The sequence below is a fragment of the Acyrthosiphon pisum genome, chromosome X (genome assembly GCF_005508785.2).
Source record: "Acyrthosiphon pisum isolate AL4f chromosome X, pea_aphid_22Mar2018_4r6ur, whole genome shotgun sequence".
In the NCBI taxonomy this organism is placed as follows: domain Eukaryota; kingdom Metazoa; phylum Arthropoda; class Insecta; order Hemiptera; family Aphididae; genus Acyrthosiphon; species Acyrthosiphon pisum.
The window spans coordinates 53,204,962-53,226,919 of record NC_042493.1 but is presented as its reverse complement, the minus strand read 5'-3'; the positions used below and the strand labels follow the sequence as shown (position 1 = coordinate 53,226,919).

At 28.5% G+C, this 21,958-nt stretch overlaps 1 protein-coding gene across 1 annotated transcript in view; it reads left to right on the top strand.

Moving 5' to 3' along the window:
• The first annotated feature begins 359 nt into the window (after window positions 1–359).
• Window positions 360–21,958, top strand: part of LOC100165956 (regulator of hypoxia-inducible factor 1) — a 70,888-nt gene continuing 49,289 nt past the window's right edge. The window contains exon 1 of the mRNA XM_001942673.5: window positions 360–1,051. Coding sequence (XP_001942708.2) covers window positions 778–1,051 — 274 coding nt within the window. The 5' untranslated portion in view covers window positions 360–777. The remainder of the gene's footprint in view (window positions 1,052–21,958) is intronic.

The following is a 21,958-nucleotide window of genomic DNA, read 5'->3' as shown; positions in this document are numbered from 1 at the left end:
TATTATTTTATCAAAATATGTTTTTACTCTCGGATACGTTTTCTTTTGCCATTGTTATATTTTTCACAGATGAATTAGCCTGCTGGACCCGTTCTGCAAGGTCCAAGTCTATGATCTAAACTTCAATCAGAATAATATTTATTTTATTTGAATATAATATAATATACTGGGGCACTGGGGCCCTGTGGAGCGGCGTGCGACGAATGAGGCGATGACGTGCAGTTGCCGGAGCGGTGGCGGCGTCGTCGTCCACCTTGGAAGAACCAAAGAAAGTGAAAGAGATGCGTGTTTACCTATTATAGAGGGGCACGTGGACAGACACTGCCGCCGCCGCCGAAATAACAATAATATATCTACGCGATAACTGACGAGCGTCAGTCGATGTCCGGCTCTGTACGACCGGCGAATAACATAAATGATATATCAAGCCCGATAATAAATTGCGATTACAAAAAATCAAAATAACATAAATCTTTTTACTAAATTATTATTCTCGACGACACGGCAACACAACACTAATAATATTAATAATATATAACCGTCAGTCGCGAGATAGGCGACCGCAGTCGACGATCATAACTCACCTACGACACGTACCATTACATATCATACGCGCAGTACTGATATCGAGTACCCGAATACACGTCCGCAGGTACTCCACCTGACCGTTAGCGCCGACGCCCGTGTGTAGGTTTTGGGTCCATTGCCTTTGGATCCTACGCACGTCATTGCCTTTGCATCTATACGTCGCACCGTTTTTCAGACGTACACCCGACCATGTCCATGTCGTTTCGACGATGGCCACTGCTGGTCGTCCTGCAGTGTTTCGTCGCTTTCGTCGCGATCGGGCCGGAGCAAGTCCTGGCGAACCGGAAGTGCGATTCCAAACACTTCGCAGCCCTAAACGGAAGCGGATTCAATGAGTGTCATCAGAATGACTCGTCATCGTCGTCACCCACGGGACAGCCGGAGCCACAGCGGCGATACGCCTTTTTGTCGGCCGACGACAATAAAAACGTTTCGTTTCTAGTTCAAAGAGACATGTACCGCGGTGAGTAAGAATAGGATAAGTATAATGGTTAAGGGATTGGTGATGATTATCATCATTGTCGTATTTATAGGACGCGTGCCTCTTGTGTCCAGAGTTTTTTCTGCGTTAGTCACCGTCGTGAAAACGGTAATAATACAAGTTTTGTGCTTACAAGATTATCGTTGGATTTTGAACACGTGTGGCTTACAGTTTAAGCTATAGGTAGAAGAGTACAATTCCTAGGCGTCTATATAAGCGTACAAGAATTGGAAAATCGCATATAATAATATACCGAAAGTCTGAAATGCACAACCAAATCTGATCAGTGGATATTTCTTATGATTCAATAACTTATGAATATGTTTCAAAAGCGAACAAAACACATGGCCTCAAATAATAATATAATTATTATAGAACGAACATATTAATTAAGGTTTTCTGTGTTTGTTAGGTACTTTCTTAAATAATTATAACAATATAATAGCTATACTAATAATAGGTATATAGCGTATCTAGCTATGCTCAACATTGTGTTGTGAAATAAATCGTAAAATTTGTGAAATACGATAGTGACAACAACCTCCAAACAACGAAACGAAACCGCTGACCAGTTTAACCCGCGAAAAAAAACCGCCGGCAATTAATTCAAAACGTGCACACAGGTTGTACTATTCTTGTTTTGTAACGCCGTAACGGTCATACCTATCATTTTCAGCAACAATTCTGTCAATCAGGCTTATCCGATTCGTCAAATAGCATGTCTTCAAAATCATGACGTGATGATATAAATGTACAATAATCAGGTCCTTTAACTAATTTAACTGTAAATATTATATTAATGTGAAAAAATAATAGCTAATGTAGTGACCAGATTTTTTAATTTCATTAGAAAATATATAAATTCATTTAAAAACCTCACGTACTTACTACCGAGTACCTACATATATGTTATCCATACTTTACCCGGTCTTCGCCAAAAATTGCGATCCGCTTTTCAAAATTGAGTTGTTATTCCTACATCCATAAATTATCCAATAAATCTTAAAATATTATTATTAGTTATGAAACAAATTTTTATGGTGAAATAACAATATGACGTTTTTATTTATTAAATTTCTAGTCTAGTAAAGTCAAATGTATTTTTATTTATTATTATAATTTTATAATTTATCATTATTATAATTAAACAGTATTATATAACTTCCAACTGTTTGTTACGCTTTTTTTTTGATCATCAAGTCCATCGGCTAATTACCTTTTATCAATTATTATTATTTGAAGACCATATAGACCAAATATTTCTTATTTAGATATATAACTAGTATTGGTTACATTTTGAAAATACAAAGTCAATGGTTGTATAAAATATTTTTTATAGGTTGCATAAATCCGTTATTTGTTAGAATACCTTAAACTTGTATAAAACACTCATAGAGGTTTAAAAATCGTTTTAATCATATTTTTCGAGTTTATCGTACCCATGTATTATTATAATTATTTTAATATTTTTTATAATGGTGATACCTATATATGGACATAATTTACTTATTTGGTCTAATTAAACACATAAAATGAAATATTAAAGTGTAAATATCTATACTAAGTAAGACTATATAATTATATCTTTGTTGACGCAGAAATAACTATCTATTTAAATCTAATATTTATCTCACCTATGATATTTTATAGCAATTTTCATTATTCTAAGTTAAGAATGCCATAATAAGAAAATTTAAAAAGCAAAATTAAAATACTTAAATAAATGATGTACCTATCAAAAACATATTATGTTTTTAAATGAAAAGGTACCGTTTTATTTAAACGGATTTTTGTGAATTGTTGGTTAATCTATCGAAATTATGTACCGTAATTATATTTTTGATTAGATACCGTTCTCTTTCTTACACCTATACAAAGAGAATATTGTTGAACTGTCCAAGTAATTACACAAACTATGCCTAATTAGTGTAGATATGAGTAGGTAATATTTTCTTAACGGCTTCCTTTTGAAACATTTATGGTATAGTCCGAACACTTGGATACAATAATTTATATAATTATATTTTAGCTATTTTAATGTAATGTTTGGGTTCAACAATTCTGAAAATATTATATAGGTAGGTGCTTGACGTCCGTAATGACATTATTGTGTAACCCGAGACATAAACATTTTACAGCGTATGATAGTTTGCCGAGTGAAATATTTGTCCTCGCAAATTTAAGTTATTGTGCATAAATTATTTTTATTAGGTAATAGCTAATAACATATATTATGGTATTAGGTGGGTATGGAACGTATAATCAAAAATCGTACAAATTATATTTTGCATAGCAAAACAACGATGTTGCGTATCTTTATACAATCTACATACACGGATTAGGTACAAATATTACGCCAACATATTTTATAGTTTCTGCAAGCTACAGTTTACAGAGTATGTTTCGTTGATAACTGTGACAGGTGATTCGACAATCATAAATTTTATCCATTATTGGTTACTATTATAGTTTTGTTTAAAACATCAAATATATCTGTAAATACTTAGCCATGTACCGTCCTACATATCCTGAAAACTCAGAACCTTTTTTTACTATCGATGTCTTCATATTTTTTAGACTTTTATCCTTTATATTATATTAAATTTATACATTTTATTAACTCAAAGAACTTTTATTTAGATTGAGATGCCTCAACATTTTCAAAAAAAAAAATCATCTGCTAGATAATTTACAGTAAAAACTCTATCCCATTAAACAATTATAAGTTTGTATCGCCAAAGTGCATATCACTTAAAATCTCAAAGTATTTTAAAATATGGCTGTTAAAATTCTGGTTTGAATTATTTTTGTCAAGCGTTATCACTTGTCACATATTCAATTTGAATACTATCAATACACAAATACATATGGTTAGATATTTTAAATGGAGAATAATTTTGAACTTATTTATGAGCACTTCACATCTACAGACTACAACATACATAATAATTAATATGTTATTGGTTTTAGAGTTACCATATTATATGATATATGATGTCGAATTGAAATTGTTTCATTATATTGAAGGCCTAAACCAGAGGACATCTCCTCAAAAAATTTTATTTAATTTCGTATAAGTAGCTGTAAATTATAAACTCCGTTTATATAAGTTGTGTAAAAATAACTTAATACTTCGTTGATTTCATTAAACGTGTCGTAAGAAAAATTTACATTTCTCCAACAAATAATGTTATATCTGCTTAATATAACTCTTAAAATAAACCAAGGCAAAACGTCCGTTAATCCATAAATATTATTATATATTTTCACTTTGCTCATCAGGAAATCGGCTATTACATAGGTGTCACTTCACATACATAATATATATATAATCAATACTTGTGTGTATTTGTTTACTTTGGATTCTTTGGATTTAGAGTTAAACATTGTCATTGTAACGATTAATGCGGCTCCGCGGTTATCATCAGTTGGTACTAACGTCCTGTATAATTGGTCTTATTATTAATATTTTGATGAATGGAACGTATCTTTCGTGAGTTGCAGTCTGCAGCATGCAAACATAATATTATGTAGGTATATGCAAGGGCAGATCATCGATATTTTGATAGGAGGGCACATATAAATTGCATAATTTTAATTTTAATTAACAATACATACATATACCTATTGTATACTATTATTTTTAAACAATAATGATTATAATAAATAATAAATCATAGTTGGTAGTATTATTCTTATTAAATACATTTTTCATTTATATGATACTCGTAGTACCATCAAAAAAATGTTCAATAGAAAATTGACAGGGGACACGTGCCCCTATGCCCCTCCCCTGAATCCACCACTGGGTATATGCATTGTGTTGTTAAGCCATTTTAGGGGCTTTCTGCGCACCCACTAGTGAAAGAAAACACTAAGACACGTCGATAGAACTCGTAGGCTTTGTTAGAATACAAAATAAAACAATCATAATAAATTAAAAGAGAGAGAACACTTTGATGGATAATCAGTTAATACATAATATTTTATATGGCATTTCAAGTAATAAAATAATAATAATTAGTTATTTTCTTTGGGAGGGGAGGGGTCTTTGAAATATTTAGGGCATAGATAATTTTTTAATATATAATATAATATGTATATAATAAAATTAAAATTAAATAATAATTCATGTAATAAGATAATAATAATTTGATGGTAACAGGGCAAATATAATATTATAATTTATAATGTTAATGAATAATAATTATTTGGATCATGAGATCAGTAAATCGTTTTTTGGGAAAATATGGAAAATATAATATAATAACAGAGTACTTCAGGATTGTGGAGATAAAATGCATATTACTGTTGATTATGTGGGGGAAAGACAAAAGTTTAAAACTATTAAGGGGGTCTAAATTCTATGACGCTATGGCACAATATCAGATTATTATTATTAGGTATAATTCTGACCGGAATAAAATTATATGCATTGAAAATATGTTAAATAATATGATCATTGATTAATTCAAATAATCATACCTATAATCAATGAAATGATGCAAATGTACAAGGGAAAAATTGCAAAATATGCCCTAACATTATAGATGTATATAGATTTTTATATTTAATTCATAAAAATGATTTACTTAATCAGGTTGTCATATCAAAATAGGTAGGTATATAAATGATATAAATTAGAGCCGGTACCTAAATAATGCTTATTCATTGGTATTTTTTCTTTGCTTTTGATAACTTTTCAGATTTACAGTGCACTTACCTAGAATATCGAAATACCTACAGCATTTCTATAAAATATTTATTTGTTTATTAAATTTATTTTTAATATTATTGCTTATCAATTAATAGTTTAGCAATATCAGTTCTAGTATAATTTAATATTCAAAACTAAATGAAACTAATAATTCATATTGTTTACTTTAAAAGTGTATCACCTATCAGATTTGCTAACTGCAACGTATTCAAAAATGCACTATTGATAAAATATACCTCTATCATCAAAATATGGACTTCCATATTATATCAGTAGGTATATTATGCAAGATTCCATGTTTTTATTTCTATGAAATCAGTATAATTTCAAATTACGACATTTCAAACCCTCGTAAATGAATTATGACTCAGTATTATATCTACCTATAGAAACATGGAAATACGTTTATTTTTTCTAATTATAGTTTTTACCCATTTAAATACTATATACACGTCATACATTTCCATTAATCGATAAGTACAACGCATTCGTTTAAACACCATAACCATAAGTAAATTCGTCAAAGAAGTCGGAGCCGGGATTAAGCAAAATAGAAATTAAATAGGAAATCGTTTATTCGGCTGCACAAATAAGACGATGCATGACAAATTTAGCCCAAAAAATAAATACATTTTTAAAAAATATTTGTTTTCACTACATGCAATTTTTCAATATTATATTATCATTCCATCAGTTATTATTTTATTATATTATATTGACGGCTTCATAACATCAAAAAGCAAGGAACACGCTTATAATAATAAATAAACCAAACGACATTTTCGAAGACAAAATATAACGCAATAAAAAATTTTGGAAAATTGTGTACTATAATATTATATTATTCAAAATAAGTATAGATTGATTTTTATTTAACCTTTAAGTTATACGTTTTATTACATAGGTAAATTTTATTTTTGTAAAACACAATAGTTACCTGTATTGGACAAGTTAACATTTAAATAAATGTATATAGGTCATTACATGTAAAATATGTTTTAAACAAAAGACATGCCTTTAGTGTGGAACTTCTCGGGACCTTAGTATAGCCTTTATCATGCTTTCCGTGTAATATAAGCTGCATTTTAGTAGGTTCGCATTTTTTAAGTGACAACTGATGATAATTGGACGTTCATCGTAGCATTTTGCAATTTATTTTTGTTAGGTATAATATGCATGTTTAATAAATAACTATTCGTAGTATATCGTGCAGAATGGTCTGTCAACTACAGTGTATATAATATGTATGTATATGACGTGCACTTATCATTTTTTTTTCACTTCGCTATCAGTTCAATAATTCCACAATCAACGAAATACCATAATATATTATACCTACCTATGTGCCGATTAATTTTCTTTAAATCTCTATAGTAAGTAGACTATTTTTTTTTATTATTATTTAAATTTATTACAAATTCATAAAATATTTCATTGAGTACAATAACTGAACGTGCTACACGACACATGTGTTATTAAATATTTTTAAAGTTTTATGCTATATAATATAATTAAGTAAACTAAAATTCAAATTTTGTTGTTTTTCTAATGAGCGTATTGCATATTAAATAGCCGATGTTTCAAACAGTGCAACAGACTTTTATTTGTATAATTATGATATTATTATTTACCTGGATATAAGTACCTAATATGCCTTAAACGTCATAGAATTAATTATTTCATATGAATTCGTGTGTGAAATAATAGGAAACGAATAATAAATTATTTTTGTAGCAATTTTTTTTTCTTATCGTTATCCATATGAAATATAATATATAGTACCTACGAGTCTATCGTGAGAAAAATTGTTGGAATCAAATGATATTATTTTGTAGATTTGAATAAAATATAATTTATGCGGAAGTGGATCGATATCAAAATAATGTTTAAAGAGAAGTATAAATTTAAAAGAATTTCAGGTCCCTAATCTAGAATAGCCATCATTGTCTGACAACTCACTAATGTTTCAAAATAATCTAGGTACTATAGTATATATAGTAACTATACAGTGTGCTACTAACATTATGGTGACGGCCTATTAAATTAGTTTGTATATTTACTCAGCGCTTGCAAAACAAAAACTTAATAGGTACTAATAAAATCCTAGCACGACTATACAGAGTGATTTATGCTCAACCCCATCTATTTCTTCAAAAATTTAGTTAATCGTATTCCTTCTTTGAATTTTTAAATAATATACTTTAAGACCATATTTTTAAATTATTGTGATTTTTGTACTATTAAAAAAGTGCTTTGTTTTGTTCTGTGGAGAAACTTCAACAAACTTTCATTTTTAAAATGAGAACCTTTTTTTCTACACTAAATTATTTAATTTTTCTAAAATGTCAACGTATCAAAATCAAAATTCGAACGACTACTTTTTGTGTTATTTAACTTTGTATGTATATACTAAGGATAATAATATTATGTCCATGATAATGTGTTTGGAAAATACAAGGGCTATGGTAATTTGAACATTTTAGTGATTATTAATAAACTATCAATATTTATAATTTATAAAAATTGTCCATGCACAATAAATACTAGATCCAATATTATATATTATTATCTATCTCAAATTATTGTTGTAAACCATTTTTAATGCTACTGCCTTTAATATAAATATTTCAATATCTGAAAATCACTCGTTTACATTTTGAATTATGCAGATAGGTACATCAACATTTTCAAAAAAATTATTCGCATAAAGAAGTATATTTAAAAATTCCAAAATTCAAAATTCGTATAAATCAATTATTATATGAAAAAATTGTGTGTTCATACTTTATGAATCACGCTGTGTTATAAGACACGTCAAATTGTTTAAAGATAGCTCTTAGACCCATTTATTGGTTTTCCTCGTCCGTCATTGTTGGGTTAAAAACTGAAAAATCGGAGGCAGCGTACAATATTTACCTAAGCAGCTGAGATAATAAAAAACAATATAATGTTTTGTCTCGATTAGCGTTCATTTGGTAGGCGTATTATAGGTTTAGTGTGAAGAGTTACACGGTTATTTACACCGTTGACATAACACTATATTATACAATAGCAATTATATCATTCCGTCACGAATTTTAATACCCATCATGACTGTTATGCAAATACATACGCGTGGATGGCTGTGCTTCTAACACCTTTAAACTTTTTGAATTATGATTTAGAAAAATCATCAACTGCTTGTACTTATATAATTTTATTGTGAGACACGATTATTATACACTATTTATATGGTATTTTTCGATTTGACTAAACTCTTATAATTAAAACCGTTCAGTTTAATCGAGTGTCCAAGTATGTATATACTGGTAGGTACCTGTAGTAATGTATGTGAGTACGCAAGTCATAGAGCTAAGGAATATTTTGTTGCCATTTCTGGCACGCAGTACCCTATCTACACAACATTACATTACTTATGGATTTGTGTAAGGCTAACAAATTATAAGAACAATAAATATCAAAATATGTAGGTACAAAAAAAAAGGAAAATATGCGACAAAAAACATAGCCACATTAGTACAATTGTTTGTTTTATTGATAAAATAATAATATGGAAATATACGGCATTAAAAAATGAGAGTTTTTATCACTGGTATTTATTTAAAGTAAATTTTTTTTGTTTGTTGTAAAAATATTGATAAATTTAATAATGTACCTAGCTGTTTCCTAGAAGGTATTTTCCAATATTTAAAATTGTTAGTAAATACGTTAAGTACATTGGCCCACTCGGACATAATATGAAAACTTATCCAAGCGGTCAGCTGACGAAAGAATGTTCATAATATTTTGCTGTGCGGGATATATTATTATATTAATATGTACACTTGCTGTCTGTTACAACTTGATCATAAACTTATGACCAACAGCCCATATTTAGGTTAATATACCTAGGTATTAAACGCTTGGTCATTGCTACGCGTGTCACACAATATAATTATGTTTATATCGCATATAGGACGACGACTGGCGACGACGTAATTTTTTTTTTAATATTATAATTAAAAATCGTACAGGTGCCTGTTGCATATATTACAATCAATAAACACGCGGGCCAGAGTATAACATAATACGAGTTAACCACGACGGACGCGCATAACGTTTACCCAACCCAATTATACTGCAGTTATTATTGTACGATAAACTCATTGTACTTTCTGTCGAAGATGTTCATTAATTAATAATAAATTATTCACTTGAAACGGTCGGAATGATATGGTCAGTAATAGTTTTACACCTAAAACTGTATTCATTGTACCTAATGCGGGTAAATAATATCTCACGAGTGTAATTACACAATCGATTCCATACCGTATACGCGTCATTTTCGAAAATGTTTGCCTACTCGAAAACGATATAATTAAAAACGTCACTGACATTGAATATTATACGTATATGGTATAACACCTATATGCCCTGAGTAATAATAAGATATTACGACATAATAATATACCTACATAACGTATATAACTTATAACGAATTGTTTTGACGATGCATCATTGCCTGTGACAAATAAAAAAATAAGACATTTATTAGTCAGTAAGTAGTATAATTGCATTTAGTATAGTTACTGTATGGAAACAGTTCACATTATCTCTAGAGAAAGGTAATAGCATTGAGTATAATATATTGAATAAACAATATATAGGTGTATGTAGATACCTACTCAATTGTAAATCTCATGTTTCTGTTTCATAAATTTTAATCGATCGATTGTTCAAAAAAAAAAAACAACTACCTAACCGAATTTATTTAACATTTTTAACACAAATTTATTATTGCAATTTGTATAATTATGCACTTTATATAACTATACTACAATTTTACAGTGTCGTAATATTGTTTGAAGAATAATGCTCAATGAATATACTTAATATTATTCTTATTCAATAATGAGAATTTGCAATATCCATGTTGTATTTGATTTAATGAAATCATTCTGGTGAACAAAGAAAAAACAAACCACATAAATTTAATACTGATAAATGCCGTTTGATCATTTGTGTGACGAAATTACTATTTTTTTATAATATTAAATTATAATATTCGTAAACATCTTTTAAAAACTATCTAACAGAAACAACTTGACCAACCTTGTAACAACTAACCTAACCTAATCTTGTCTATTGAATTATATAATATAATATTATTGTTTTTTATATGGGTGATGTGAAAACTATAACTGCTTACGCCTTTAAAAAGTGCCATACTATAATGACTGATAATTAGGTTTTTGTTTATACATACTAAAATCAACATTTTAAATATAATTTTTTTAGTTTTTTTTTTTACATTATAAAATGTATTAAAATATTAATATTATTAAAAACATTAGAAGGTATATTACAAGTGGCAAATGCAGTAACCAAATATTGTCAAAGATGAGATGACGCACTATATTTTTAATTGAAATATTCTGTGTCTGTATTTACCGATATTAAATGCAGTAAAAACGTAATTTCGTACCTCAAAATTTGAATTTTAAATAATATCTAACTACATATTTTTGTACAATAGGAAAAAGTGACAAAAAAATTCAATATTTAATTTTTAAATTTTTTTTAATTAGTTAATATTATAATAATAATTTAACTGTGTTTTGAACACATTTTGCGTTATATTTTAAGTGCGATTATGCATCAAAGGATCTATAATTATCATTTAATCACTACATAAACATTTAAATTATTAAAAATCAAATTGTCTATTAAAAAGTTATTTAAAAAAAAAAGTAATATACAGCGATACTTATTGATGGACAACAACAAACATTCATATTATAGAGAATTTTCTTGAATAGAATGAAATAAAATAATATGGTTCTCATTTATGGTTTGGTTCTCAAAAACTTTTCGTTAAACAGAAAATGTTGTTAAATCGAAGTTCTTTATACCTATAGAAATTTCACTTTATATAATATATTGTTCCCAACAAATGCATTTTTTGCGGTTTTCAACTACTGCACTCTAGCCACCATGATAATCATCTTCATATTATATTTTACATATTATTTTATATCTGTGATTCGATTTTTGGGCTTGCGGAGGGGAGGTAGGCTCTCGTGCAATATTTGAAGTTGCATATTCCCATCACCAATAACAACAACAACAATAATATAATACCTGTTGCACGAACTGCAATCCTACCACCTACGTCATATTATAATAATACCTACAACAAAGTGTTCGCTGGTCATCACTCATCTGTCAAAACTACGCACTCCACTCACATTCATAATACTACGGATGTACCTACGTAGTCGTTATTGACACGTACTCGATTGCAGATCGTGTGCTATATATGTTGGAATCGCATAATATGTATGCGTATGTATGGACTAATGATGTGAAGTGCACAATACGCACATTCGTATTAATTTGTAAATGCATCTACGCAACAATGTTACAAAATACGCAAATTTCGACGAAGATATTATTAATAATTATTATAATAATATTATTCAGCAAAACTGTATACACTTTATATACGCGACGTCGTTAAGCATTCATTTTTTGGACAAACGTAGAGCGTTGTCGCTTGCCGAGAGACAGTCAAATAAAATATGTCACGTTATACCCATGATCGTAGCTTTTTCTATTTTCTGTTTAAGATGTAAAAACTAGAAACCATAAATTTTATGACTTGTGATGACAAATTACAAAATAAAACCACTAATGACGAGTGGTGACTCCCTGCAGTGCTCTACAATAATCCGCGGTAGTTTCATAACGCATCAATTAGGGTGATTGCGTCCTCTGGCGTACGTAAACCATATATAGAGCCAAATTAATTTAGTACTTAAAAGTTAAAATGTATATATACTACTCCTACATCTCATTATCTCAATAATGTATAGTTTAAATATATTTATTTACTATACAGTAATTTCATTTTAACATTTCATGTTCATTAAAATACTAAATGTAACAAGTCTTTCACTTTCTAATATAATAACAGTACTTATAATAATAAATAAGTATAATAGTAAGTATAATACAGTATAAAGATAAACAACAATTTATCTGAAAATTCCATGAGGTGTGAACCATTTTTTCGGTGAGTCAAGTGTTTTTACTATAAAAATTTAATAACTCCAACACCCTTAAACATATTGACACAAATATAGAGACGGGCTCGGGGGGGACTAAGACTATTATGCCTCCTTTCTTCAAATTCGTTTTATTCTAAAATGTTTAAATTAAAATCAATAAAAATGATTGAAAAATTAAGTTTTGTCAGATACTCCGATTACTTAATATATATAAAATGTAAATGATTTCATTTAAGTGAATAATACTTCATAGTTTGTACGTCTATAACTTTAGATGGTGGCCGGGAGAGGGGCCTACGCCCCACGGTTTTTCAATCAAGCCCCCCCCCAAAATAATTTGGGCTATTTGCACCAATTGTACTTATTCCTAAACATAAATAATCAATTTGTACAAACATACGCAAAAGTGCAAGATTCTCGATGTCTCGAATAACGTTCGTCGCTATATATTATCGGTAAAAACTGTAAAGTTAAAAGTAATTTTTAATGTCACTGTTAATTTAATCATAACAATAGTTGTACCTACTGATTGTAGGTCTTGTCATTAGTAACTAATTCTTACATATAATCCTAATTCCGAACTACCTTCAGAGGATATGAACGATATGCCATGGTTGATATCTGCAGTTGGTGCAATGTACTCGATTTTTTTTTTTCGAAAACGATAGGTTGGTAGTATAATAGTAAAATCTACTAAAAAGTAAAAACGTTCAAAACATTTTTTCATTTAAACTGACAATGACCCGCAAGATGGTACGACTAAAATATTTTCATCGGCGTGCTTTCTACACAAAACTCGTCTAGCCAGGCACACGCGGTCATCTACGTATAATAATAATGATACTTATAGGCTCAGAGGTTATACACTCTTATTAATATAAAAAATATATTATTATATATTTATTGTAATATAAGACATACCTACGCAAGGTCATCCAGTTACGATGCACTTTAAACCACTGCCGCGGTCGTCCACATCGGTTTTAATAATATTATGCAACGACTCCGACTAAATGTTACATAATAATATTTTAAGCACACATATTATCGCACATGTTATATACAACTTACACGTAAAGTGCATATGTATATTTTTTATCGTTGTTATCATTATTATTATTATTATATCTTTAATTTCTCTATATCTCTCTCTTTCTCATTATCTTTTTCTTTATTATTTTTGTGTACCTACACAGAAATTAATTTTTTGTTGTTTTTTTTTATTTGAGTGGGCACCGAATTTCATAGCTGGAATTAGAATTCTAATTTTTGTCGTCTTACACTTTCGGCAATATAGCGATATCATTATTTTCATTTTTAGTTATATTTGTCCAGAAATGTATATTTATATAATATTTAATAAACAAATGGGGAGGGGGGGTTAATTTATCAAGCATGTTCACCACCATTTTTCCTTTAATAATGATTCATTCAAATTCTGATTTGATATCATTCATACATACCTAGTACCTAGATAAGTATTCTGATATTCATATAGACATTTTAAGTGTACCTTTATTATTATTTATCACTTTTGTATCGTTTAAGCGTTTAATGAGTGTCCTCTAACGATACCAAATTATTTTTGAAATGAGAATCACGCTTTTTTCCTACAAAATGTCAAACAGATGACCTTATTTAATATTTTGATTATTGGTGTATTAAAATCAAAATTCAAATGACTATTTAGTTTTTAACTTTGTGTACTGAGAATGATAGGTTCATGCCCCATGGTAATAGGTTTGAAAAATATGGAACCATGGGGTATATACATTTTTATGATTTGAAAATTATTATAATAAATAATTATATATTTATTAAATACATTCTCTTATTATTTATATTTTTGTAAAACCATTTCTAAGAATTACTATTCTTAGTGTATACATTTTTAGAGAAACTATACTCGTTTGAATTTTGATGTAGATAATAGATATGTACACCAAAGTGTTCTATAAAATCATCTGTTTAATAATTTACACCAAAAAAGTTTAGTTATCATTAAAAAAACGCATTATCAAAGGACATAACAGAAGTAAATACTAAATATGCTTGGTGAATCATCCTGTATAGTATATTTGGAAAAAGAGAAGTCAGGTGATAATTTAGGACTTGGACTATATACTTGTTTGAAAAAGGACTCATCGCTATATAACAGTTATCCAATTGACGGATTCACGTGATTTTACTTACCTAATCATAATATTATCGTCATAAATACTAAATTTGGTATTTAAATGGTATTATAATATAATACCATTTATACATTATATTATATTGTCTGGCAATGATACCGTTCACAACGTAGATGGACTAGAATGGAGCCATAATAAGTTAGTGGCAGGCTACGCCAGGGTATATTATATAATATATAGTTATCGTATATTATATCCCTGAAGTAACTATATTTCCCCCCAAAAAATATTTGAAAAAAATGGTATGGTAATAATATGATGCTGTAATGCTTTATAATAATTACTATAAAGGAGTGTTGTGAACAAATTATTTTATTCATAACTGCTAAACTAAATCCGTGAAATATTAATTATTACCTTTAGGTACAGTAGAACTTCGATTAACCGTCACTCGATTAACCGTCACTCTCTGTTATCCGTCATCGGTCACCGCCGAAAAAAAAAATAATTATCTTCAAAATAATCAAAAAACAAACTAAAATGACAGATTTTTTTTATAATATGTGTGGTATGTATGTTTATAATTTGTTACAATGTAAGTATTTTTTTTTTTTTTTAAGTACACACGTAAAATATGATAAATATATAATATAAATATAAAATATAATAAATGTGTGTATATATATGTATTTACACGTTTTTTTTTGCAAAATTTCCGTTAACCGTCTATTCGATTAACCGTCAAAGCCCCGGTCCCGACAGTGACGGTTAATCGAAGTTCTACTGTACATTCTACATTGTACTAAACAGTAATATTTGAATACTTGACTAACTCTGGGTATAATTATAAAATGTTAGGTAACTTATTTAAGTAATTATTAAGGTATAAAATATGTTCAATTTTTTTCCCATCCCTTAAACACGAGATCTATGCCAATAGGCGGCTTGATTTCAAACGGGTCGACTTTCGAAATAAAATTACATATCACGTTGTGAGTGCATGTGTTATATTATTATATGCATTTATGTGCATTTATGGCCATTGGCTACTCGTAGATTATAGTATTACACCTATATTTTGTTTCAATATACGATTCGAAAGAAAATAATCGTTTGATCAAACCCGCAGACTACAGTTATAATAATGTTATAATATGAGTACACAGGTCATTTAAAAACAATATAATAATATACAATTTGCGAAAAAATAATTTCGCATTCGTTGAAAATGAAAGGAATATATACGAAGTAACCTCATTCTACGATCGTATAATATTCTATAAATTAGTTTAAATCGCTATTACTAATACATCTATTTTGAAAGCTGAAAGCTATAATAAAACAATAATTGGAAATAGCTTAGTGTGATATATTAGCACATTTTTTGATTAATTAAGAAACATTCTATGCTTCAAAAAAAGCATGCGTTATTAGTTATTACCTGCAAAATGTCGAATTTAAATAACGTTAAAATTTCAAACATAATATACCTACCTATATGGCATACCTATTAGCGTTAAATAGGAAGGTACCCAGCAATAAATATACTAACATTTCATATTAATTCGATGTGTAAAGTTACTTATGATTAGCCTGTAGGTCACGACTTTTGAGTACCTATGACATTTAAAATATAATATAATACGAAAATTATTACTAACCATTAACAATATTGTCAACATTAAACCAAATGGTCATCGACAATACATGTTTTAACTCATTCAGTCCATGTGGACGATCATCCATCTGTTAAGTCATTCCACACTCACCAAAAAAATGACTGGTTGAATGTGGCTGTATAATATGACAGTATGATGTCCACAGGATTGGCCCTTCTGTATGTCAGTACTTTATGAGCTAACGCTTTGCAGTGGTGCTTAAAATTGGACCTTGCACTTAAACATTTTAAAAAGACTTTCAAATTTTTGCAAACGATCTGTTGACTCTGGATTTTTCATCCATGTTTCGTCGATTGATGTTGCAAAGCCGACTTCACAGATGCAATAATTATATTATGGTATTACAAACGTGACTGTGTTCATGTTTAACAATCGTCTGACTCATCTCACGGCGCAGAATAGTGTCCGTATAAAATATAGTGGTTAAGTTCAATATCACATCGTTTTAAATTTGAATGTATAATCGTGACAAATTCCAATCGTAATACAGTTAAAAGAATACATCGATTCTATTAAAAATTAGCCCAAAAGTGGTCGATATAGGTTAGAATTACAAAATACTGGTGTCTTCACCACCATAAATCAAGATTTATAAAATTGTAGTAGTAGGCACATGTAACAGTATAATATTGTATATTCTTTACAGATAAAAAAATAGGGCTAGTGGGCGATCGTCAACCCCCTCAAAGACGCTCTTTTTGAAGAATAGGCAGCCCCGTATCGTTCTATTGTAACAACTATAAAAACATTTACGTATAATAATACACTGTAAAATATATGTCGAAGCAATGACAAGAAGATTTCGCAAAGGCGACGGTTCGTAAAACAGTAATATGTACCTTCCTACGTAACAAACTGCATAACATTGTAACTTGTAAGTACTTACTTATCTACCACGCGTATACCACACATATGAGTCGTATATATATCTATACAAATTTATAATTACAACAATTACAGTCCATCAGATTCCATAAACACTCACACACGTCACACACACATTTAGGCTTTGATCTTTGATGAATTATCGCATAATCGGCCGTCGTGATTTTTTTTTCTACAAATAGTTGCTTAAAATCTTCGTCTGACGTTTGCCCACAATATTATAGTAACATCATTGCACTAGTCGTGTGCATAATATATTATAGCGTGTGTACAGGGTGATTATTTTATTAAAAAAAACTGTAAGCTTACGTATTTTTCAGAACATACTTTTCTCGATAAATTGTACTATTTTTTAACATTATAATGTTATAAGTTTCTTATTTTTTTTTTAAATAACAACACCAACTACGTTTTTTATTTTATATTCAAAAGCTGAATATTTTTCTGAGAATTTGTATTTATAATAATATGGAAATCGAACGGAAATTTTGGTTGTAGATATTATAATAAATGTATTAATAATATTATTATATTATAAATTTGTACGCAAAAAATGACGTGTTTTGCGTGATAGAAGAATCGCGCTGTATATTATGTAAATGGTAATAGGTTATAATAATATTATATTATATTTTTACTGTACTGCAGTGGCCAGTGGCCTAATTACTTTCTCGCGCACCGTAACTTGCGTCAATTTTATTCAGACCCAACACATAATATTATAATAGGTACCTATACGGAATACGGATTGCACGTAAATGCGTAATTATGTTATAATAATAATAATAATAATAATAATATGCAAAACCACAGTCATCTTCATTTTCTCGCGGCCGAGAAAAAAAATAAAAGCAAAACAAATAACAATAATAACAATAATAACAACGCTCTTATCCTGCCCACGCGGAGTATAACCTACAAACGTTATGTAATTTTATTTTGTTTCGGTTTTACTTTTTCCACGCTCTTTAACCGCAGACCGCGCCGATCTGATTTCAGCCCCGTCATCGTCGTCCACTGTTTGTGCCCAATTATAGGCCTTAAATAATGATTAATTATGATAATACTATTGAAGTGAGATTGTTATAGTTCACACATTTCCTGCCCATGCAATTTTACCAACATCACAACAAACTGTAATTATATTGGTATAATATTATTATGAAGATCAATAATAATATAAGAAATTTAAAAATTAAATTGGAAATTATTAACTTCAAATACCTATAAAAAAAATCGTGCCTATATATTATCTTTATTATTTTTGAATAGCTGCAATAACAATTTATGAATTTTACAATTTGTAGGTATAATAATATAAAGTATCTAAATTGTTATTTATTTTTAAGCTACAACCAAATAGGAAAATCGATTTTGCTAAAAACTGGCTTTGCGTAAAAATTGTCGTTTTTCTATATTTTTGTTTATTTTTTTCTCAATTATTTTGAAAAGTACGTACTTGGAATTGTTTTATTTTGACCGCTCTACGTACGACGTACCATACAGATTTACTGTTCTAGACTCTAGTAGAAAAGATATTGAATTAATAATATATTCAATTTCTCCCACGTGACACACACGACACACACAATAAACAATCACACAGTAAAATCAATAAATTCATCACTTCGCTGAGAATTTACAATGTTATATTAGTAGGTATATTACTCTCAATTATCTCAAATTGGTTTTTGGCTGTTTAAAATATTTAACGATTTTTATTATTATATTATCTATACATTTTAAATATCCATTAACCGTCGTGTACGGTTTGCTTCATATCTGTTTCTAGTTTCTAAGACATTATCAAATAAATAAATTATTTATGAAAAAAAAAAAATGATTTTACTGTTAGCTGAGGATAAGTATGGCATATAAAAGAGACATAGTGATAATATCAGAATATTATACCTATCTACCTAACTCCCAAGCCCTGAAATTACTATAATGTACAGACGCCCACGATTGTGCCTTTTTCGCCTCGACGTGAAAGCGACGACCTTGATTTAATTATGTCACGCGTTCATTAATGCGCGTGCGGTTTCGATTATTTTTTCTCATTTATCTATTATCGTTTATCAGAATAACATAATTTAAAACGGGAGATTGCGACCCGAGACGATACGATGACGTCGTTGACTGGATAAAAAAATATTTGCAATTTGAATTCTGGTAACGTTTATATTATATCTATTGCCACCGATATGAATAGTATAATATTATGATATAGGCTGGGTTTCCTTGAACGGCTTTCATTTTCTACCGCTGCAGTGCATGTTCCATTGATATCAAACAAATTATTATATAATTTTATTATTCTTCATTATAATATCCTTCACGAGTGTCCGAATCGAATTTTTTTTGTAATATAATATTTACGATTTCTTAAAATAAAACATACAATTAAATATTAATTACGGATGAGGTCATTGAAAAATAATATTTTTATATCAATTAATAATGTTTATATATTTTATATTTATCTGAGGATTAAAAACTACAAAAAAAACACTTGTTGAGAAGTAATTATTCAATATTGTAGGCTATAGGACTGTAAAGTCTTCAAGAGTAGTTACTGAACTTTTGTATACTATTCGTTTGAATTTATGTTATTTAAATTTTCTTTTATTAATGGAGAGTATTGGTTTAACAAAGTTGGGGTTTTTTAAAAAAAAATTTTGTAGTAGAAAAATTCTAAAAAAGAGAAAATATTTATGAAACACCAGTTTTTGACAAAGAATAACTATAGAAAATTCAATAATTTTCACCAAACATTTATATTTCAATTTTCAATATAGTTTAACTTTATCAGTGTTGTTTATGTAAATAAAATGCTATAAGTATTTTAGTAAAAAAAAACTTGACAATGGAATACAAGGCCCACCCTCATTGTTACAACTGCAGCAGTTAAAACGTAATAATACAAGTTCAAATTTTATTAAGATTCATCAAAATCACGAAAATGTATAAACTATTGTGTAGTTAAGAATTTATAAAATTAAGTTTTTAATGTAAAGTCATAACTCCTATAAGGTACGAAAATTTAATACAAGGTTCACCATAAGCTTCCCTTACCAGAATAAACAAAAAAATTAGCGTAAAACCACAAATTAACGAGCGTTTAAAAATCAAATTTTGATATAATTTGATATTTATAAGGAAAATATTAATTTTTAATTAAATGATTTTACTTATTTGAAGGTTTTTTTCATTGAAGTGGTTAATATATCATTATTTAAATAAAAGTATCTATATAGTTTATGTAAATCAGTGAAATGAGATTGTACGCGATCAACCTTTCTTTAAAATATGATTGCGCTAATTTTTCCCCAGGTCAAAAAAAATAAATGATTGGGGACAAAATTTAAATATTACGTTTGTTCTATTTCTATATTTTAAAGTTTGAATAGTTTTGAATTAAAATATTTTTTTTTATGATTTTCTAAAAAAAAATATTAAATTTATTTATTTACAAAGGTATGCAGAATATTGATTATTACAAAAATGCCCAACCATGACTTAATAATGCACTTACCTATATAATAATATACATATATGAAATTTTACTAAGATTAGTATTTATAGCCAAATTGATACAATAAATTGATATAGAAATTGTATACAAGTTAAACGTATATTTTTCGGTCATCATAATATATAAATATATAATATATCACAATATATCATTATATTACGTGTTTAATATGATCCGATATTAAATATTAATCAAGTCATAAATAATTATTTGCGCCACTCTGCCATAAATTATATTATTCAAATAATAATACAACTAACTTACATATTAGTGTCTGAAAATGTTTATTTAGAATGAACCAGTTTATAAAAAATAATGACATTGAAATTCGAAAGCACTAATACCGTAGTATGAATACACAACGGCTACGATCGTTGAAAATTGTACTGGAAATCAATACATTTTCGTTTAATGTATTTTTCATCTTTAATTATTATATTAACATTAGGGCTTGCTAACGTTATAATAACGTTATACTTGACAGAAAAACGATTGAAATTTGTAAACGTTCTTATAAAGAAAAGCGATAGTAAAAATAATTAAATACCGCAAAACAAAACATAACGATTAACAAAATATATTATATATCATTGAACGAAAAATAACGCAAAACGAAAAATTTTAAAATCTATATATATTTTTGTAAAAGGTATATTGGTTTCGTAGAAACATTTATTTCATGCAAACAATCTAAGAATAAATTGATTATATTATATTCCGTATCTGGGCCATTACCTACCCGCATTAGTTATTATTTTTAAATTTCATAGGTATTAACACTATTTTGAATAACGATAAAAACAATACTTGCGTAACCTTTTAATTCTGAATAACGATACACGCGAAAATTGTGTAACATTTTAATTATAATTGTAAATAAAATGTAAAC